This window comes from Gekko japonicus, unplaced genomic scaffold (assembly GCF_001447785.1).
Source record: "Gekko japonicus isolate JY-2015 unplaced genomic scaffold, Gekko_japonicus_V1.1 scaffold1532, whole genome shotgun sequence".
NCBI lineage: Eukaryota > Metazoa > Chordata > Lepidosauria > Squamata > Gekkonidae > Gekko > Gekko japonicus.
In genome coordinates, this window is record NW_015168093.1 from 293,981 (window position 1) to 313,857 (window position 19,877).

General features: G+C 44.7%; 1 protein-coding gene across 1 annotated transcript in view; it reads left to right on the forward strand.

Moving 5' to 3' along the window:
• The window catches only part of LOC107113419 (collagen alpha-1(VII) chain-like), a 40,598-nt gene that overhangs the window by 7,034 nt on the left and 13,687 nt on the right, over positions 1-19,877 (forward strand). Inside the window, exons 10-18 of the mRNA XM_015414744.1 lie at positions 683-754; positions 1,287-1,322; positions 1,407-1,487; positions 2,197-2,250; positions 6,981-7,034; positions 7,123-7,185; positions 8,035-8,097; positions 17,364-17,480; positions 19,375-19,452. Coding sequence (XP_015270230.1) covers positions 683-754; positions 1,287-1,322; positions 1,407-1,487; positions 2,197-2,250; positions 6,981-7,034; positions 7,123-7,185; positions 8,035-8,097; positions 17,364-17,480; positions 19,375-19,452 — 618 coding nt within the window. The remainder of the gene's footprint in view (positions 1-682; positions 755-1,286; positions 1,323-1,406; positions 1,488-2,196; positions 2,251-6,980; positions 7,035-7,122; positions 7,186-8,034; positions 8,098-17,363; positions 17,481-19,374; positions 19,453-19,877) is intronic.

The window sequence follows — 19,877 nt, forward strand, 5'->3', positions numbered from 1 at the left end:
GGAGTTGTTGGGGTAGGAGACATGTCTGCACTCCATGCGCAAGGACCCAGTCAAAGTACCAGCTCAAGCCAAGTGGTAGAAGTTAGAATCTTGCCTGTGTGCTACCTTAAACTGATCTGCTCTCTGTAAACACCAGGAATCCAAAATGACAGCAGCAGAATGGGTTGAATAAAATAGAGCTGAATCTGCCTTATTCCAAAGAGGTAGAAAACATAGAAGTATCGGCCACATACTGCCACAGATATAAACTATACTTCAGGAAATGTTGTGGTTCCCAAGTGTTGCTATAAAGTTTGGTCCAGTAAATAAACCAGCAGCTGTCACTCTTGTCTGTGAACAGAAAATAATGCATATATGGCAGAGACAGGGTTGATATCACTGTAGCAGTTTTGTAGGGATAATGGGTCCTGCATATCTGAGATACAGGTGGCATATTGGGAGTAACATGATAGCTAAACTGAGCACAAAATCCTACTCTTTGGTGTTAAGCATTGTCCTGAATTAGGAATGAGTTAATGGAACTCATGAATCTAGTGTCGGCAGAGTTATCATGGGTCGGGCGAGCTTTTGTTTCAGCTTGTAGTAATATTACTTTTTTGGTCACTTCAACAATAGGAGTTAGGCAGAAGTCTTCCTTCCACTATCACTCATGCTTTTCAGTAACTGTTTTTTAAATCTACAGGGAGTGAGAGGTGAGCAAGGTGAAAAGGGGTCATCAGGATTTCCAGGAGCACGAGGGCCTGGTGGGCAAAAGGTATGAGGTTATCAGATCGACCATGGCTATACATTCACCATTTAAGGTGACTGACAGAAACATAGTTAGACTATATATACACCTGTCATTTTATTTATAGTCTTGATCCTACAGAGATCCTGGTGCTTGTTCAATTTGATTCACACTGTTTGGGATTTAAGTCAGTATAGTTTCAACTCAGATCCATGACTTCTTTCAGGTTCAGTACAGATACTTTAAAACTCATACAGATGTTATCATTTTGGAATTGGCCATGTACCTTAAGAAATTCAGGACAGACGGTGGAGTGGAGTGGAGTGGGAAATCCCATCCCTGATTTCCCTTGCCACTCCTTGGAGGCTTGAAAGGTCTTTACCAAGACTGGTGGCTATTTCACCATTCAATCTCTTTTGCTGCTAGGAAGGTGCAGTCTAATTTTATAGGTGAAATGTTGTAATGTCCATTTGGTTGTTGTTGTATATGTATATGTAAAGTCTAGGCTATGTTCCCATTTCATATCTCATCTTCTTATTGTGTGTTTGTCTTTACTCAGGGAGAAGTTGGTGAGTCTGGAGAGCCAGGCGAGCCGGTAAGAATTTTCCATCTGTTGCTGTGTCTACCTCCATTTTTGCAGGTTGAACCCTGATAATCACACTACCTTGTTGTCTTCCAGGGGCTCCCCGGAAAGGATGGTATCTCAGGATCCAAAGGAGATAAAGGAGACGTGGGGCCTATTGGAATGCGAGGTCCAAAGGTGACACCGCATATGTTGCTTCCTTTTGTTTTTAACTCTGTGATCTTGAGAGCCATTCCATCCCATCCCAAAGCAGAGGAAGATGAGCCCACTGACAAAGGCCTTTTAGATACTTGGGAGTCGTCAAAGGGGGAATACGGGATTTGTACTTTTAGGAAAGGTTTTTTGGCTTCATAAAGCCTCCTTTAAGGTTATGTATATTCCCAAGAAAACATCTAGCGATTTAGACATGTTGGATAGAATTTCTTGCACTTAGCATCAAAGTTGCCATGTAAAACCTGTCTCTGAAAAAAGTGTGAAGATCCCACCCTGGATCATGCAGAAAGTATGTCTCATGTGATGTTCTGACACAGTTGGTAAAACCTTGAATTGGATGTGGGAGATCTAAGATCTTCTTCGTGATTTCATTGGGCATGGTTGGAATATCTATTCTCTGCCTTCCCCCTGTTCCTTTTGTTCTTCAGGTGGTCATGTGTGCATTCATATGACCTACCCATTGGTACAATTCCTTCACTTTAGGGACACACAGTCCAGTCTGCAACTCTGAGAGGAGTAGGGTTTCATGGCTAAACACTAAACCTAGAAGCTTTAAAAAATTTTGAATTAACACTCTGCACAGGTACAGAGCCAAATCAGTGTGAATTTACTGACAAAAGAACAAGTTACATGAAAATGAAGACTGATTTGTGATGATGTTTTCTTATTGTAGGGGGATCGAGGAATGAAAGGAGCCTGTGGCCAGGATGGAGATAAGGGGGAGAAGGTAAGTGCCAGGGTTTCTCTTTCATTCCTTTTCCATTACAAGATGTGGCAGTAAACCCTTCCTTTGTAATTCTTTCATGAAAAAAGGTAAAGTGTGTCATTGGAACTTCAAAGGAGATGATGTTTCTACTGGAAAAAATGGGTCTTATGTCTGTTTTCCAGTTAGGAATCTACTGCTTAGTAGAGGCTGAGCAGAAATGTGGGACAGTTCGTAGCTCAGAGATGGTCACACAAAAGGGCCATTTGTATGAACTAGCACCTGCAGTTAGTGCAGTTGCTACAATTTGTGTCTTCATAGCATCACAACTAAGTAGGGCTGAACCAAAGGGGGAGGGGTACATTTCCTTTAACCAGACTGATGATATTAAAAAACATTTATAAAGTTTATTGAAAAAATAGACAAGTTAATATGAATATAGCCAACAGATTACCAAAGGTCACATAGGACACAAAACAATAAATCTAGCTTTAACTACCCAACACTGTTAAAGATTCTTGTTAGGCAGCACAAACCTTACATTCAAGTGAAGGCCACAAACCTTACACTTAGTGAAGGCCTCTGAGCAGCGTAGTCTATGATTTCAGCAAATTGCCAAGCATAGAGCCAGACCTACAGTTCAGAAAATCTCAGCTAGGTGGTCAAGCCCTTGGAGGGTTATTATAATTATACTTCTAACTCCTCAAGTCTGGTGACGATGGTATCCAATCCTATCAGGTCTTCAGGAGAATTCTCCAGAATCTTACATCACTCCTCCTGGTCTTTCCCCTCCCAACACTAAGAACATGCTTTCATGAAAAGTCATCAGCTCTGGCCTTGGAACTGATAAGGTGCCAGGCAGGCCAAGCACTTAATTAACAATACCTCCTGCAAGGAAGAACCAGACCTGTTATTATATACATTAACCCTTGAGGGGAGGCAAGAATGGTGCTTTTGTTTCACACCATCACGTGTATTTTGGATGTTTATTATAAGTAGTTTGAAATCAGGAAGGTGCTTGATAAATCTGAGTTATTTCATGGTCTCTGAGTGTAACACTGATGGGCTTTGTTCCTGCACAGAGCTTTGATTTGGAAACTTCTAGGTGCAAAAATCCTCTTCTCTCAGAGGCACAGCTCTGATTCTGCATGCCCAAGCAGAGAAGTCACATCTACTCACTGAGGTCCTTTTTATCTACTTCTGTAGTACCAGCATTTTAGAGCACTCTCTTCACAGATACCAGCTCTGCAATCTGGTTTTCTCTCTGTGTGTGTGTGTGTGTTATCCCATTAATCATTTTCTACTCTTTCCTTTGCCTCCAATTTTCCAACTTTCCAACTTTCTCTTGTTTCCTCTGTGGTGCCTGGGCCTCTACAGAGCAAAGAATGACCCTTTCAAAGTGTTGACAATGTGGAAAGCTACCTTCAGCTAATAGTCACAGTGTCTCTTGTGCCTTGGAGTACAGTCAAGACTTGCATCCTCTAAAGGCCACAAGGCAGGCAAGGCATATTCAGTCCACTGAGCTTTGAGCTGCCCCTGGAGCTCCATCACTCTAGCTCCTGACTCCAGAACCATTGATACCAACCACTTCAGTACCATCAGCAACAAATTCGGCCAGCTCAATCAACCTCAGTACTGAAGAAGAAGAAGAATACATCAACCTACATTTTATTAACAGAGGTCTGTCTGTCCACCTTTAGATGTTGTCCTATGTTTTGGAATACCTCAGTATAAAGCCAACAAAGCCATTCCTAAAGATCATCAAAGAAATCATTCTGATCCCAAGAATTCCATTGGCAGACAAAGCTCTGTCCCTTAATATGTATCTCAGGGGTTCTTCTCTGAGGGACAGGTGGGAAACCGTCCAACTAAGATGCAGCTACTTGATCCACTTCCTTCTAAATCTCTGCTGGATAGATCTCTATTCCATTCACAATACCAGAACTCTTTCAGATGTTCTGTGAACGTCTGGAGCCAACATCACCAACCCTGGTATCATTAGTATGACTGAGATACATGGGATTGCTTTACACTATTCTCCCTGACTACTGTGCCTAGTATTGGGATACTAACTTGATACTGCAGAGGCTGAGACCAGCACTCCATAGCTTTGCATAGGGATAGATCAGCCCTTACTTCAGGGACTGTTCAGCACCAACAGGCATTTTGGACTTGGGTTTGAGACACAGTCACCATCACTGAATTCCGTCAGCTATGATACTCACCACTGGAGACACATGCCTCATCAGGGTGAACTGTACATCTCAGTACCAATGATGGCATGCTCTGATCCACCTCATTTTCCTTTTGCATCACTTGTTACTCTGTCAGTATTGACAGCTATGGAACCAGGCTGCAGGTACCCAAGGAGGTACCTGTGTTTCAGCTGATGGGCTCAGCCTGACCCTCCCCAGGAGATTTCTGAATTGCTTCTACCTTTTCATATTCAAAAGAAGAGCAAGATGAGTCTTTGCAAGGTTTTGTATTTGTTTGTTGTTGATGGAAGCGGGGGAGTAGATCTCAGACCTTCACCCATTCTTTTGCTTGGGGTCCCCTGTTCCCCAGGAGCATCATTGGAAGGACATTTAGTGCTGCAGCAGGAGGGGGGAGGCAAGGAAGTCATACTTCATGAACAAAAATCCTCCCCCCAAAAATAAATTATTGGTAGATCCAAGCATTTGAAATCCTATTGTGCACCATCGGTGTCTGATACAAAGAAGCTTTTCCCCAAAGAAGATGTCAGGATGTATGTGGAGCACCTAAAATGTCTGGAGCGACAACATTGGGGCTCAAGGTAAAACAGCAGTCTCTTGGGTTCCAGTACCCCCATGCTAATACCCCAGGCCTTGTGCCAACATGTACACATCAGTGGCATTTCCTATGCTCCACATGCCTCTCCAGGTGGCTAAAGTCTTATTGGAGAACCCATCCTTTGTGCCTCTTATGTTTAAGAGTCTGGAAAGCCTCAGTAAATTCCACCAACATGGTTGTCCCTTTACCCTACTCTCCTTAACATTTCATTGTGATGAAAGGAGAGGAAATTGGACAGCATGAGCAAGCAATTCTCATCAGGGTTGTGCTGTCCCTAAAGGTGGCCAACTATCTCACCTGCATGCTGACGTACCAGTATTTCCTCTAAGAATAAATGTCTCCAGGTCTTCAGCAAACCACACCTGGGCTATAACCATCATCAGACTGGGTTATGGAACTGAGTTTGATTCACTTCTCTAATCCAAAGTATTCAGATATATTATCCATATCTTCCTCTTCAGGATGGCTTTCTCCTGCTGAATGTGGTAATGGAAGCAGTACCACTCTCCCAAAGGGGCTTAGGGTTTACCTGAGGGTATTTCACCATTTTGAAAAAGGATAGAGTTCTTCATCCCATTCTCAGTCTCGGGGGTGGGGGGGGAATCAGTCAGGTAGCTCTTCATGCCCAGAAAGTTTAGAATAGCAACTCTGAGATCTGTCCTTCCCCACCTAACACCAGCAGCTTTGTTTCCTTCTGTAAGTTGTGATGCCATCTACTTCCACATCTCCATTCTACCACATCTCCTTTGCTCTGGGAGATGTGCATGGAGTCTCCAACACCCCAAGGGTCTTCACCAAATATATAACAATAGTTGTGACCCATCTTTGGCATCACTGGATAACAGTCTTCCCCTACATAGACAACTGGCTCCTCCCTGTTCCCTCTCATCTTTTCCTCTTCCACCACATGCATATGACTCTTTAACTCCTAGCTTCTATGGGCCTTCATGTCAATGGGAAGAAGTCCTATCCTTACCTGTTCAGATTTCACAGTTTATAGGGGCAACCCTGGCCTCTCTCTCTCTGTGTGAGGGCTTTCCTCTGTTCACATTGGACTTGCTTATCACCAATCTCAAGCCTTATGGCAGCATCCATTGTGATAGTGTGATTTGCCAGACTGAAACATCTCTAGTACAGGTTCTGTTACAACTTCTGATCAATGTGAGACTTGAAGGAAAAATGATTATCCCAACAGTGGTCACCTGGTGGAGTCACCCTCATCACCTACACTTGGGAATCCCTTTCACATTTCCATCACCATAAGTCACATTTCAAAACTGATGCCTCTTAGTGGAAATGGGGAACACATTGTGGAACCATACATCAGCCAGTTAGATGTATTCCCTCCAGAGCCTCTTATTCTTAGAGGCATCAGGAATCTAGAAGCAGTGTTCTCTTCTCCCAGTTGGCACCCGTAATCTACCACTAGTCAGGTTTGTTTGCTAGTCTTTAGCCATCAACGTGATGCTCAGAGACAACAAAGAAGTAACAAAACAGGTTGCTTGCCTTAACTGTTGTTCTTCCAGTGGAGATCTGTGCATTCATATTACCCACCTTTTCTGCAACAAGCACTTTTAACTTATTCTGGTAAATCTTTGGGGAAATGGGAAGATGCAACTCTTCCACCTTTGACATGCATAGTCAAGACTGTGCCTCTTGAGTGGCGAGGATTTTTGCACCTAAAAGGTATCTCCAAAAGTTTCCAAACTGAAGCTCTGCACAAGAGCAAAACCCATCAATATGAATTCACAGATGACCACTCAAAGAACAACAGTCATAGGTAAGCAATCGGGTTCTTTGTCAAACATCTGAGAGGAAAGCAGTCCCTCCGCTCAGTAGTTTAAGAGCCAAGTACAAAGGGTCTATCAAGTCAATGTCACAGTTGTTGTGGGGTTTTTTTGCCTTTTATCTCTCTAATACATATGTCATTGCTTCTGTTTTAGGGAGAACCGAGCCTGCCAGGTCGAATGGGACTTCCTGGGAGGAAGGGTGAGCCCGTAAGTGTTCACAGCACATGCTGATGAGGCTGTAAAATTGGAAATGTGTTTGGACTGGAACAGCCTACCTTCTGCTTTGTTTTTCTAGGGCGAAATGGGCATGTCTGGAACCCCAGGAATCCCTGGGAAAGAAGGCCTCATAGGACCCAAGGTATGGCATTAAGAATCACTAAAATGTGACCAAGAGTTAGGTCACTAATGCTACACAAAAGATAACAGCTTGGTGATGACTGTGTCTTTGTCTTATTTGACAAGAATAAGTAGTTGGCACAATGCTGTGCAATATGACATTCAAGTCACAATATGGAAATGTGTATAGAATATGTGGTTTGCATATCTCTTATTCGAGACTCTGGATCTAACAGACAAGTCTTACAGCAGGGTTTTCAGATTCAGGTGGGTAGCTGTGTTGGTCTGAAGCAGCTGAACAGAGTTTGAGCATTCCACAATTAAGGCTACATCTGCTCGTCAATCTCCAGTTTTGACATATTTATTTTCTTCACTATGTTTTCCCCTGGAATTAAACCCGAACAGACGGTAACCATATAAACTAAGCTTGGCCCTTGAATCTGTTAAAATCTTCATTATGCTGTATGCTAATTTACTGCTCACCCTCTACCTATATGTATGGACTGGTAATTTCCATTTTATTGTATCTGAAGAAGTGCACGCGCACACAAAAGCTTATACCTTGAATAAAACCCTCTTGGTCTTAAAAGAGCCGCTGGACTCAAACTTTGTTCAGCAGGGTTCTCAGTTCAGCAGTGTTCGTGCTTTTTTCTTACTGACCTGTGACCGTGGTAGTAGATGGCTCTATTTTTCTTCATTGTCCTCAATGATAGTCACCAGACCACAGGAGAATGTTGTGTTTAATTTATCTATATTGAAACTACCTAGCAGTGTTTCTGTCTTTATGAGATGTTATTGGTAGATTTCACAGAGGTTTAAATTAACCATAAAAAGCATTCTACATGCTTTACTGTGTTGTTTTCTTTCCTAGGGCGACAGGGGATTTGATGGACAGCAAGGCTCCAAAGGAGACCAGGGAGAGAAAGGGGACAGAGTGAGTTATTCTTGTGGTCTGCTAATTTCAGCCGGGTCAAGGCCAGGATCAAACTGCTGGGGAGTTCAGTAGCTTTCCCTTGAGACTCTTCTTTCCTTTGGTACATAATGTGATACTGTCCCACATGCGATTTATCTGTTGGTGAAAGTGAATATCCTGGTGGGTTACTCATTCTGCTCGCTACACAGGTAGGGCTATGCAAATTAAACATGGTTCTCATCCCTTCTGGTAGTATGAGGTCTGACCCGGTTCCTGTCTCCCCTGCTCTGCTTCTATTTTTAATGAAATAATAATCTTTTTAATAATAATACCACTGAAAGCCAGCATGGTATAGTTAAATGTTGGACTGGGATCTAGAAGACCCAGGTTCAAACTCACAGTCTGCTTTGAAGTTTGCTGGGTGACCCTGGGGCAGTAGCTTTTTCTCAATGTAACCTACCTCACAGGGTGGATGTTATGACAATAAAATGGAATAGGGGTGAACTAGGTGGTAAGGTACTTTAGATTTCTCATTTTGGAGAAAAGCAAGAGAAATAAATTTTGCATCAGAAAAAGGACAGGAAATGCATATGTTGAGCAGTTTTTAGACCAGTGTCTTATAGATGCGTATTAATCCAAAGCTAGGTATTCCAGTGTCCTAAATCACCCAAACATGGATTTGTCCAGTCTTTTAGAGGCTTGGTAATCATCTTAGGTCCAGGAAAAGACTTCCTATACTGACATGAAGACTAGTTTGCAGTGTCAAGGTCAGAAATGTGACATAGTAATGCCTACACTTCACTGACATGGAAACAAGTTTAATTTCCTGCTAAAAGTCCATACATAGGTAGATTTACAGATCAGTGAAATGGGCACTTAACACATCAACCCCTGGAAAGCATTGGGGGGGGGGAACCATAGAAACTGGTGTCGCATGATGCTGTGATGTCACTTGAGTACCCAGAAGTGATGTCACAGCATCAGGGATGCTATAGGAATTTCCCCAAATCGCTATGATTTTTTGCTATATTAAATTGGAAAATTCCTAGAGTATTCTTCCCCCCTCATTTTTGCTTCTGCTGCTCCATTACACTACAGTGGGAGTCCTGAAAACAGGGGCAGGAGCACCCCGAGGCCCTATATACTCTTCAGGCTCCTTCATATGCTATCTCTTTCACTGTTGTGCTGACATAATCCTGATTCTCACATATGGTCTTGTACTCTTTCTCCATCCCAGAGCATATTGCATATCCAGAAGTTACTCTGTACCCATTTTTGCCCTTCAGTATAAGGTCCTGCCAATCACACAGTTAATTATATAAAAGTACGTTTGTTTAATGGGGAAGGCCATAACAAAATTATTTTTATTTGTTTGTTTATTATATTAGGCTTTTATACTGCCCTTCCCACATGTACAATAAAAATCCAGAAATTACATCATCCTTAAAGGTAATCAAACACTATAATAATTAAAAACTAGCTGTGCCTCATACCCAAACTATTCCTTTGTAATTTTCTATATAAACATACATAGCAGTAGGAAAAATGTGCTAGCTATATGGCAGAATATCCCCACTCTGACCTGTAGGGTCTATTCCATCCAGCCGTCTGAGGTGCCTGGGCACCAGTGGCTGTCTAGGGTCTCTGCTTCGTACGTGCCACCCACCTGGTTTCCCCAACACCCAGAGGGGCTATTCTCTACCTCTTTTGGCTCAACCACTGCCACCACCAGGCCTTTGTAGGCATTGCCCACTGACCAGGACTTCCAGCTTCCCTTCGCTGTGTTGCTATTCTAAGGTCTCATTTCATGCCTGTTTCCCACTAGTACCCAGTGTCTGGTTACTATGGAGACAGCTTACTGCATTCTGTGCTACTGGGGGAGTAGCCACTTGTCAAATGGCTGCCTCTCCCCTTCTTCCTGGAGCTTTATTTAAAATAGTGTGCCCAGAATGATGGAGGTCCAATGTGGTTCAGAGAACCACTGCCAGCATTAAAAGTTATAGAGCATTTATTAAAAAGAAAATATCCACATGCATACTCTCAGTACAGCAACAGACTGAGCAAGGGAGCCAAAAGAAAAGTGTAAACCACCGATCTTCTTCGTGGTCTCTGTGCATCACACCCTTGGAATATACTGCGCCTGCGCTGACCTTCTCGGTACCGGTAGCTAGCAAAAGGGATTTTCGCGCCTCTCCCAGGTCACGCGCCGGCTCCACTGCGCATGACCAAGGAGGGGCACGCAGATCCCGCCAGTTCTTTTCTGACCGCCGCGCTGGTAGGACGCCTTCTGCTTCGGTCTGTTAAGTACCTAACTTTCTGCTAAACTCGCGTTTAGTTAGTTTCCTTTTCTTTATTTTGTTTTTTGTAGTTAGCATTTTTCTTCGGTGTGTTTGTTCCTTGTCTTTAACGTTTCCCCCTCCGCTGGCCTATGGCCCCGCGGTGGGGTTGTTTCAAACGGTGTAAGACTTGTGGCCTTAAAATATCTCCCACCGACGGGCATTCGCTTTGCCTCGTCTGTTTAGGGGAGTCGCACTGTGTTTCTAAGTGCGGACATTGCCAGAAATTCTCGAACCAGACGAGAAAAAACAGGGCAGCTCGTCTGCACTTGGCTTTGATGGAGAAGGCGCTATCTCCACAGTCGTCTTCGCCGTTGGACACGTCCGGGCACGCCTCGATGTCCACCCTGGCTGCGGACACTTGTCCTCCCGTTTCGGGACCATCGACGTCGACGGTCGCAATCGATGCTTCGGCACCGAAACGATCGACGCCGATAAAAGACCACCCCGTACCTTCCAAGATCCGGAAGCAGGGGATATCTGATGCCGTACCTTCCAAGATCCGGAAGCAGGGCAAAGACTCACAGCAGTCGAAGAAACCTAAAACGGACAAGTCGAAAGTCCATAAGGTTTCAGCTAGTCAAGGTCGAGATCTCACGCAAGAACCTCATCACCTGATTGGTTCAGATCTCGACATCGACCTTACTCAGCAGACAAATCAGTCGCAATCTGATATGTCGAGTCGTCAATCCTCTCATGCTTCCCCGGAACGTGGAGTCGATGATCGACACCGACCGGCATCCCCTACTTTAACCTGGGATGAGAGACAGTGGCATTACTTGTATGGAAGCCGATACCCATACCCATGGGCTTTTCCTCCACCACCTCCACCTGACTGGGATCGTCAATCGGTGTCATCCCGCATCTCGCAGTTTCGGGATCGATCCTCGGTATCGAAGCAGTCCATGCCGATACATCCACCAGACCCGGCTGCACCCCCGGTCAACATGCCGACAACGCATCAACCGGAATTACCCGGATCATCCCCGGAACCATCCAATGTATCCTCCGATTCAGACGACTCCTCTGAACATATAGAGGACGTGAACATACAATCCACCCCACAGGATGTGGAAGCGGATCTGCCTATTTCTCCATCAGAGGATGTTAAGTCATATGGAGACTTTGTTCAACGTATGGCGTTGGACCTGTCTATGACTCCTACTCTCGTTGCCAGTTTCGTGGATGACAATGTTTTTGACATTATGCATTCCAACACTTCGCCTTCTGTGGCTCTTCCAATGACAAAAGTCCTCTTACAAACTACTAAGGACTTTTGGACCCATCCAGCCTCCATTACTGTATCCAATAAACGTCTGGATCACATGTACAAGATCCAAGAATCTGGGGCTGAGTTTCTATACACGCATCCTAAACCCAATTCTTTGGTCGTATCGTCGTCCACGAAAGGAAAATCGAGTCACTCAACGCCATCAGATAAGGAAGGAAAGAAGTTGGACTCGGTGGGCAGAAAATTTTACACTGTCGGTGCAATGGGCATTAAAACGGCAAATTATGCAGCCTGCATGGGCCGCTATCAGTTCAATTTGTGGAAACGCTTAAACGACTTCCTTCCACATGTACCAAAGGAATGTCAGCCTCAGATTAAGAGGCTTCAAAATGAAGGGATGGTACTGGCTAGACATCAAATTAGTGCTGCCAAGCATTCCTTGGAATCTGCTAGCAAGACTCTAGCAACTTCCGTAGCCCTACGCAGACATGCCTGGCTCCGTTCCTCCTCATTGCCATATGATACCAGATCGTCGGTGGAGGACCTTCCTTTTGAAGGCTCTGGACTGTTTAGTTCCACCACTGATACGGTATTACAGGAAATGGATAAGAGTATCAAGACGTCTAAAAGTCTGGGAATCTCTCCCCCAACTAAATACCCTAAGACCAAGCAATGGCCTAGACAATCTTGGTCTTCTAGACAACCGTACAACAAATCGCCTACGGATCAATGGCAAAGACCTCCCTCTTCTCAGTCAAGGTCTTTTCCCCCTAAGAATAAAGGACAATCATCGGGTGCCTATAAGTCGAAGTTTCCCAAGAATCCCAAACAGGGGCTTTGACTTCAGCCTTACTGCTCATACTCGCCTCGCTCCCTTTCTTCACGCATGGCTGGACATTTCTACAGACAAATGGGTTCACTCTATAATAAGAGATGGCTATCTCATAGAGTTTTCTCAAATCCCCACAATTTCCCATTTCGTCGGAACTCCAACGTCACCTGTCCTGATGCAAGAAGTACGATCTCTGTCACTGAAAAACGCTATAGAGATAGTCCCGGCGGCAGATCGTTGCCACGGGATTTATTCCAGATATTTCACGGTCCCCAAGAAGGACGGAGGACTTCGTCCAATTATGGATCTAAGATTTCTCAATCGATTCATTGTTTACAAAAAGTTTCGTATGACCACTTTGCAAAGTATTTTACCACTCCTGCCTCCAGGGACATGGATGGTCACTTTAGATCTCAAAGACGCTTATTTTCACGTCTCCATCCATCCTCGTCACAGAAAATTCCTCAGATTCACGGTCGGAGAGGACCATTATCAATTCAAAGCCCTCCCCTTCGGGCTCTCTACCGCCCCCAGGGTTTTCACGAAGGTAATGGTGGTTGTCGTCGCCCACCTTCGTCTTCAGGGCATTCAGATTTTTCCGTACATAGACGACTGGTTAATGGTGGCAGATTCAAAGGACTGTCTCCTTCAGCACATCACCATTACACTGTCGACCCTATCCTCCCTTGGAATTCTAGTCAATTTGCAGAAATCCATGCTGCAACCTGCAACTCGCGTGCAGTTCATAGGAGCTGTCATAGATTCCCTGGCCACTCGGGCCTACCTTCCTCGCCAACGGGCAGATACCATTCGTCTGGAAATTCGACGTTTGTTCCGATCCAATGTGACATCAGCAGTCCACGTTCAGCGGATCCTGGGTCTCATGGCAGCCACCACCTCTGTGATCGAGTGTGCACGCCTTCGCATGCGTCCGTTGCAGCTTTGGTTTCTAAAGAAATTTCGCCCCTCCTTTCACCCCCCAAGTCTTCGACTAGTCGTGCCTCCTCAGGTCCTTACCTCCCTGCAGTGGTGGCTCGTGGACACCAATTTGCTGGCGGGTGCACCGTTCCAACCGATTGTTCCCGTGATGTCGATCACCACAGACGCCTCCCTGTGGGGTTGGGGTGCTCATACGGACGACACTTGTGTGGGTGCTCCATGGCAGCCCCTTTGGAAACGTCATCACATCAACTATCTGGAACTGCTGGCCGTAAAATTTGCCCTCAGATCCTTGCACAAACAGGTTGCAGGGAAAGCTGTGTTAATATTTACGGACAATACAACTGCAATGGCTTATATCAATCGCCAGGGCGGGACAGTGTCCAGATCCCTTTGCAGGCTAGCTATGGACATATGGGAAGAGTGCCTTCATCGGAATATCACTCTCCAAGCTGCCCATCTGCCAGGAACTTTGAACCAGCAAGCAGATTTCCTGAGCAGAGGAGGAGCATCGGACCACGATTGGGAGCTGAATTCAAAGTATCTCCTCCCTCTTTTTCAACGTCTGGGACATCCCCACATCGATGTTTTTGCAACTCGATTCAACAAGAAGTGTCCCATGTTTTGTTCCAGAGCGGGGTTGGACCCTCTGTCACTGGGGGACGGCCTGTTGATATCGTGGGCTCACAACTTTCTGTACCTATTTCCTCCGATTCCGCTGCTTCACAGGGTGTTGGTGAAAATACAACACGACAAGCCCCATTGTCTTCTAGTAGCCCCCTGGTGGCCTCGGCAAGTTTGGTTCCCGACACTGTTGAGGTTAGCCAAGGGATCCTTTGTACACCTGCCGCAGGAGTTGGATCTCCTCCAGGCTCAGGAGGGCCAGGTCCTTCACTACGATCCTCTGAGTCTCAAGCTGACTCTGTGGGAAATACGCTTTCAGTGATGGACGCTCGTATCAATGATGTCTTGTTGAACTGTCGTAAACTGTCTACTCGGACTTCCTACACAAGGAAGTGGAATCTATTCCTGCAGTATTTGAATTCCTCAAATCTACCTCCTCCGCCAGTGGATTTGAGGTCTATTTTTGCATTTATTTTGTCCAGAATGGACTTGGGTCTCAGTTTTTCGTCGGTTAAAGTGTATTTAGCTGCGGTGTCAGCTTTTCATCCATCTGTTGATGGGTTTTCAGTTTTCTCGCATCCTCAGACAAAACAGTTTTGTAAAGGCCTTATTCGCCTGTACCCTCCCCGTCGTCCTCCAACCCCGGCCTGGGATTTGGCTTTAGTTTTGCGTTTTTTGATGGGAAAACCTTTCGAGCCATTGGCCACTTGCTCTCTAAAATTGCTGTCACTCAAGACTGCGTTTTTGGTGGCCATTACCTCTGCTCGTCGGGTCAGCGAATTGTCTGCTCTGAGGTGTGATCCACCATACTTAAGTTTTTCCCCACATGGGGTTTCATTGTCTTTGGACATCTCCTTTTTACCGAAAGTTGTTTCGGAATTTCATTTACGTTCAGATGTAGTTCTGCCATCATTTTTCCCGTCTCCTGCTAATGAAGAGGAACGGAAATTGCATTCTCTGGATGTTAAGAGAGCGTTGTTGTTCTATTTGGGCAGGACTAAGTCTTTTCGCCAGTCTCCAGCTTTGTTTGTTGCTCACAGTATGCCCTCCCAAGGGAAGAAGATCTCTTCCCAGAGGCTGTCGAGATGGATTGTGGAGGTGATCAAGCTATGCTACGCTTTGGCTAAGAAACCTCTTCCAGGTCAGCTTCGCGCCCATTCTACGAGGGCGGTAGCAACTTCCACAGCTTTCCTGCGAGGTATGCCGTTGGAGGACATCTGCAACGCTGCGACTTGGGCTACTCCGCTCACCTTCGTGAAGCATTATGCCCTTGATGTCCGGTCTTCTCGTCGTGTGGCGTTGGGTCGGTCTATATTGCAGACGGCGCAGATGTAGGGCCTCGGCCCCTCCTCCAGGTAAGAGTTATTGCTTGCTATTCTCCCAAGGGTGTGATGCACAGAGACCACGAAGAAGATAGACAGGTTGCTTACCTGTAACTGGTGATCTTCGAGTGGTCATCTGTGCATTCACACCACCCGCCCTCCTTCCCCTCTGCTCTCGGCCCTTCATCTTGTTTCTTTGAAGGCTGTTGGGCGGCGGTCAGAAGGAACTGGCGGGATCTGCGTGCCCCTCCTTGGTCATGCGCAGTGGAGCCGGCGCGTGACCTGGGAGAGGCGCGAAAATCCCTTTTGCTAGCTACCGGTACCGAGAAGGTCAGCGCAGGCGCAGTATATTCCAAGGGTGTGAATGCACAGATGACCACTCGAAGATCACCAGTTACAGGTAAGCAACCTGTCTTTCCTCTGTCTCTTCCTCTGTACACATGCCCTAGCAGGTGTCAGCCTAAGGCAGTCTCTTTAGCTGTGGTTTTAAAGGGTTCCTATTACCTTGAAGACCTGCAGGCAATGATCACCTCCAGCAGACCCCAGCTGGGAACTCTGTCTGTTAAAATGGAATCAGTGCAATAGGGACATTCCTCCTCGTGCCCAGGAATTCTGTCATCTCCCTTTCTCCTCCCACTCACCAGGTCAGGCCAGAACAAAGAAGGAAAAGACTTCTCTAGGGTTTTCAGCTTTCAAAGCTCTGTTCCCTTCTAGATGTCACCTCTATAGCCAGAGGGGTGTGTATGCATTGGTCTTGACCATGTCATTTTGTCCCCCCAAGAGGCCAGCCATTTACATTTCTAAAGTTGTGGTGGGTGAGGTTGGTGAGCACTTGACTCTCCCCCCATTTGAACTCTACCAAGAGAGGAAAACTTTTTTAAAACTCAAGATGAAGGTTTTGCTCAGTACAAACCATTAAAAAAATTGCTTTTCTAGACAAGCTTAATTGAAATATTTCACCCATCCAAGACATGTGAAGGGTTTAGCTGGCCATTTACATGTCTGAAGAAACAACTCATTGAGTATGATCAGAAGAAAACCTAAGAAGATAGCTGCTTCTTATTTCATCCACGAATATACAGTATCTGCTCTACAGGTCTAACTCATAATCTTTTTCTAGGAGCAGTTTTGTCTCCCTGGATTCAAACTGTGAAGATGTGAAAGTTTTCCTAACGTTGCCATCCCAGAACTCTGTCAAACTAGCTTCCAATCTCATTGTTTTCTTGACACTAGCAAGAAAATATGGAAATTTTGTTTCTGCCATGCAGGCTTGCATAATATTGTCATATAACCTCTGCCTACATAAATGTAGCAATATTAGTACTGAAGGATAAAAGATAAAAAAGGATTAAAAAATGAAAGCCAAAGAATAAAACTAAAGAATACTCTTTGTGTAGGCATTAGAAAACAGCAGTGGGTTTCAAAACTGTTTCTGGAGAAACGTTTAAACCAATTATATTTATTTATTTATTTATTTGATTAGATTTAGTATATACCACCCTGCCCCAAACGGGTAATATAATCAGTGATGTAGTGGTTACAGTGTTCAACTAGGATCTGGGAGACCCTAGTTCAAATTCCCATTCTGTTGAAGCTATCTGGGTGAGGTTGAGCCAGTCACAAATACTCAGCCTAACTTACCTCACAGGATGTTGTCTAACGTGTTTGAAATTTGCTGCTCTAAGAAGTATATTCTGCAAATCAGCTTGTAATTTCCTGCCTTAGGTTTTCCCTCTTTTTTAATGAAAGGGAATAAATGGGAGGTAGTCCAGTATTACGAATGGCTGCAAAGAATTGCAATTAAACTGGGAACCACCAATCAACAAACAATTTCAAGACTTCTGAAAGAAGAAAATCCTGTTGTTGAATAGGATCTCTTACAGGCCAGGCCAGTACAGCAGAATATTGACTCAGAACAGGAGCAAGGCAGTCAGTTTGAATGCTGTTCACAGGCAATATGATTGTGTCAGGATCATTCCTAATGCTTATTTCTCATTCTGTAGGGTGTACCAGGCGTTATTGGCTCCCCAGGGCCCAGAGGCAGTGATGGACCTCCAGGCCCTCCTGGGCCCCCTGGAAGCATTGGTCCAAAAGGTCCAGAAGGGATTCAGGGACAGAAGGTCAGTACAAATCTTATGACTTCTTAATAATCTCTTTCAGAGTTTGTTACTAACTGTTGTAAGAGAATACAGTGCCTCTGCTCAGTAATCTGGGGATAAACTTCTCTGTCCAGTTGCCACATGAATTCAACAGTATAGCAGTTCCTGGGTTTGAGTCTCAACAGCAGGGTGTTGTGCAAGGCCTTATTCTTGTTTTCTAGATCTGGTATGAGGAGCCTCCTGAGACAAAATGAACCAGCACAGTGGAGAAGGTAGCTCTTCGGAATGGATGGGTGAGTGGGTCTCTGGTTTGCCAGAATCAGGGCTGTTGGCTCTGTGTGTGTACACACATGCATATATACATGCATACCAACAGCCCTGGTTCTGGCACACCAGACCCAGCTAATAGTAATAAATGGTGCCTTAGGCACTGTCTGACAGCTGTCTGTGGGATGTACACACATTGTAGCTCAGGAATACAACAAGGGAGCAATGTCAGGTTTTCCTCATTCTGTTTCTGCCTGAGTCACCATTGCATGTCCAATGTCAATAGTTCTGCTTCTAGTTTTGACCAGTGTTCCCTCTAAGCCAAGTTAGCGTGAGCTAGCTCACAGTTTTTTAGCCTCCGGCTCACACGTTTTTGTCTTAGCTCAGGAAGGAGGGCTCCAGAGCAAACTAATTTATGCAGTAGCCAAATCGCTCACTCACAACTTCAATGCCAGCAGCTCACAGAGTAGAATTTTTGCTCACAAGACTCCACAGCTTAGAGGGAGCATTGGTTTTGACACTGGTAGGCCTGCCATCTCAGACAAGGTTAAAGGCTATCCTAGGTCCTAATAGTGTATTAGTGGTGTTTACACTAGACTTAGCCCTTGAGTGAAGAAGGGAGCACAGTGGGTTTTGTACCTTCAGGAAGGAGATGTCCCTGGTTAATAACTTTTTCAGCTTCCTTCCTTGTCTGTCTTTTTGTCCCCTCTTTCTTTCTGAAGCACTACATAAGCATAGTCACACTTGAGTAGTACAGCAGAGTTGTGCTTAGCCTGGAAAGGAAATTTTTAAAAACAGAAATTCTAATGTGTTTTAAAAATATGTGCACTATGGCTGGGAGTTGTATTGCATATGATGTTGTGAGCATTATCTAATGGCACTCATGTAACCACTTTTGGATATCACAGTGATCGACTAGCTGGGAAAATAATTGTGTTTCCTGACGTATAGTGTGGTTTGGGTACTGGATCAGTTCAGTATATCTGAAACAAAGTGCTTCCTTGAGTAAGGACACATGGATCCCAGATGATAAATGAACAATGACTGCATTTGTTTCTTAATAGTAAGAGAAGCATGAAAGTACTATGCCTGCCTTCCCAATATTCTGTTGGAAGTGTATACTCTACCAGTGTCTTCTCTGGAGAGTACTTCTTTTCTAGCCAGTGTCAGCTGTATTTCCTCTTTCTCAGAGTGGAGTTGGACCATTGTTTTCATCTAATGCTTAACTGGTGTCCAAGACTGGGAAGATAGATTCACATACAGTGACAAGCAACACTTCCAGTTGAGAGGCAATTCTGGCAGATTTGCACTGAGTGATGAGAGCAGAGCAAGTGCTTTTCCCAAGCTCAATCACTGATACAGGGTGTAGTGTACATTGTTCCCACTGGGTGCAGCAGTCTCCCGTATGTGCTTGTGAGCACACTGGATTGGCTGCTTCATGTTTAAAGGAAGTCTTAACTAAACAATTGACATGTGTAGCAAATATGTGTGTGGGAGGGGGCACTGCTGCCCTAACTGAAGAACATCTTGTGGAAACAGCTCCCTCCTTTACAGAAAGGAAATGCAGATCAGCTAATAGTGCTGCTGGCTGTGCTAGGGGATGTTCTTGCTACAAAATTGTCTCAGTACGTTTCTTTTCCCATTACAGGGTGAAAGAGGGCCTCCAGGAGAGTCTGTTTTAGGAACTCAAGGAATTCCAGGAGTCCCAGGAGAAAGAGGACAGCAGGTTTGTAATATGTACCAATCTATGTTTGGTGTTAAGTTAGCTGCCAACATACTTTGTTGCTTGCTTTGGAATAAATGGGTGTGCTCCGTCAGGTCTTGTCAATATATGTAGGGATTTACCATACTATTGGGATAGCCATAAAAGAAGTGCAAAGGCTATTCCTGTAGTCAAATCAAAAGGAAAAGCCTTGATGGATGTCTGATGAAACTTTTTAAATTGCTAAACATAGACTAGATCAAAAGTAAAATGTGACATAAATAGAATTCTAAGTGCGGCTTTTCACCAACTTGCATCCAGAGACAACTAAAACTATTATAATAACCAGTGCAAAGAAAAAAGAGAACAATAAAAAAGAAAGAACAAGAGACCTGCTCCACAAGATCCAGGACATCAAAGGGAAATTCAAACCATGGCTAAGATGTTGA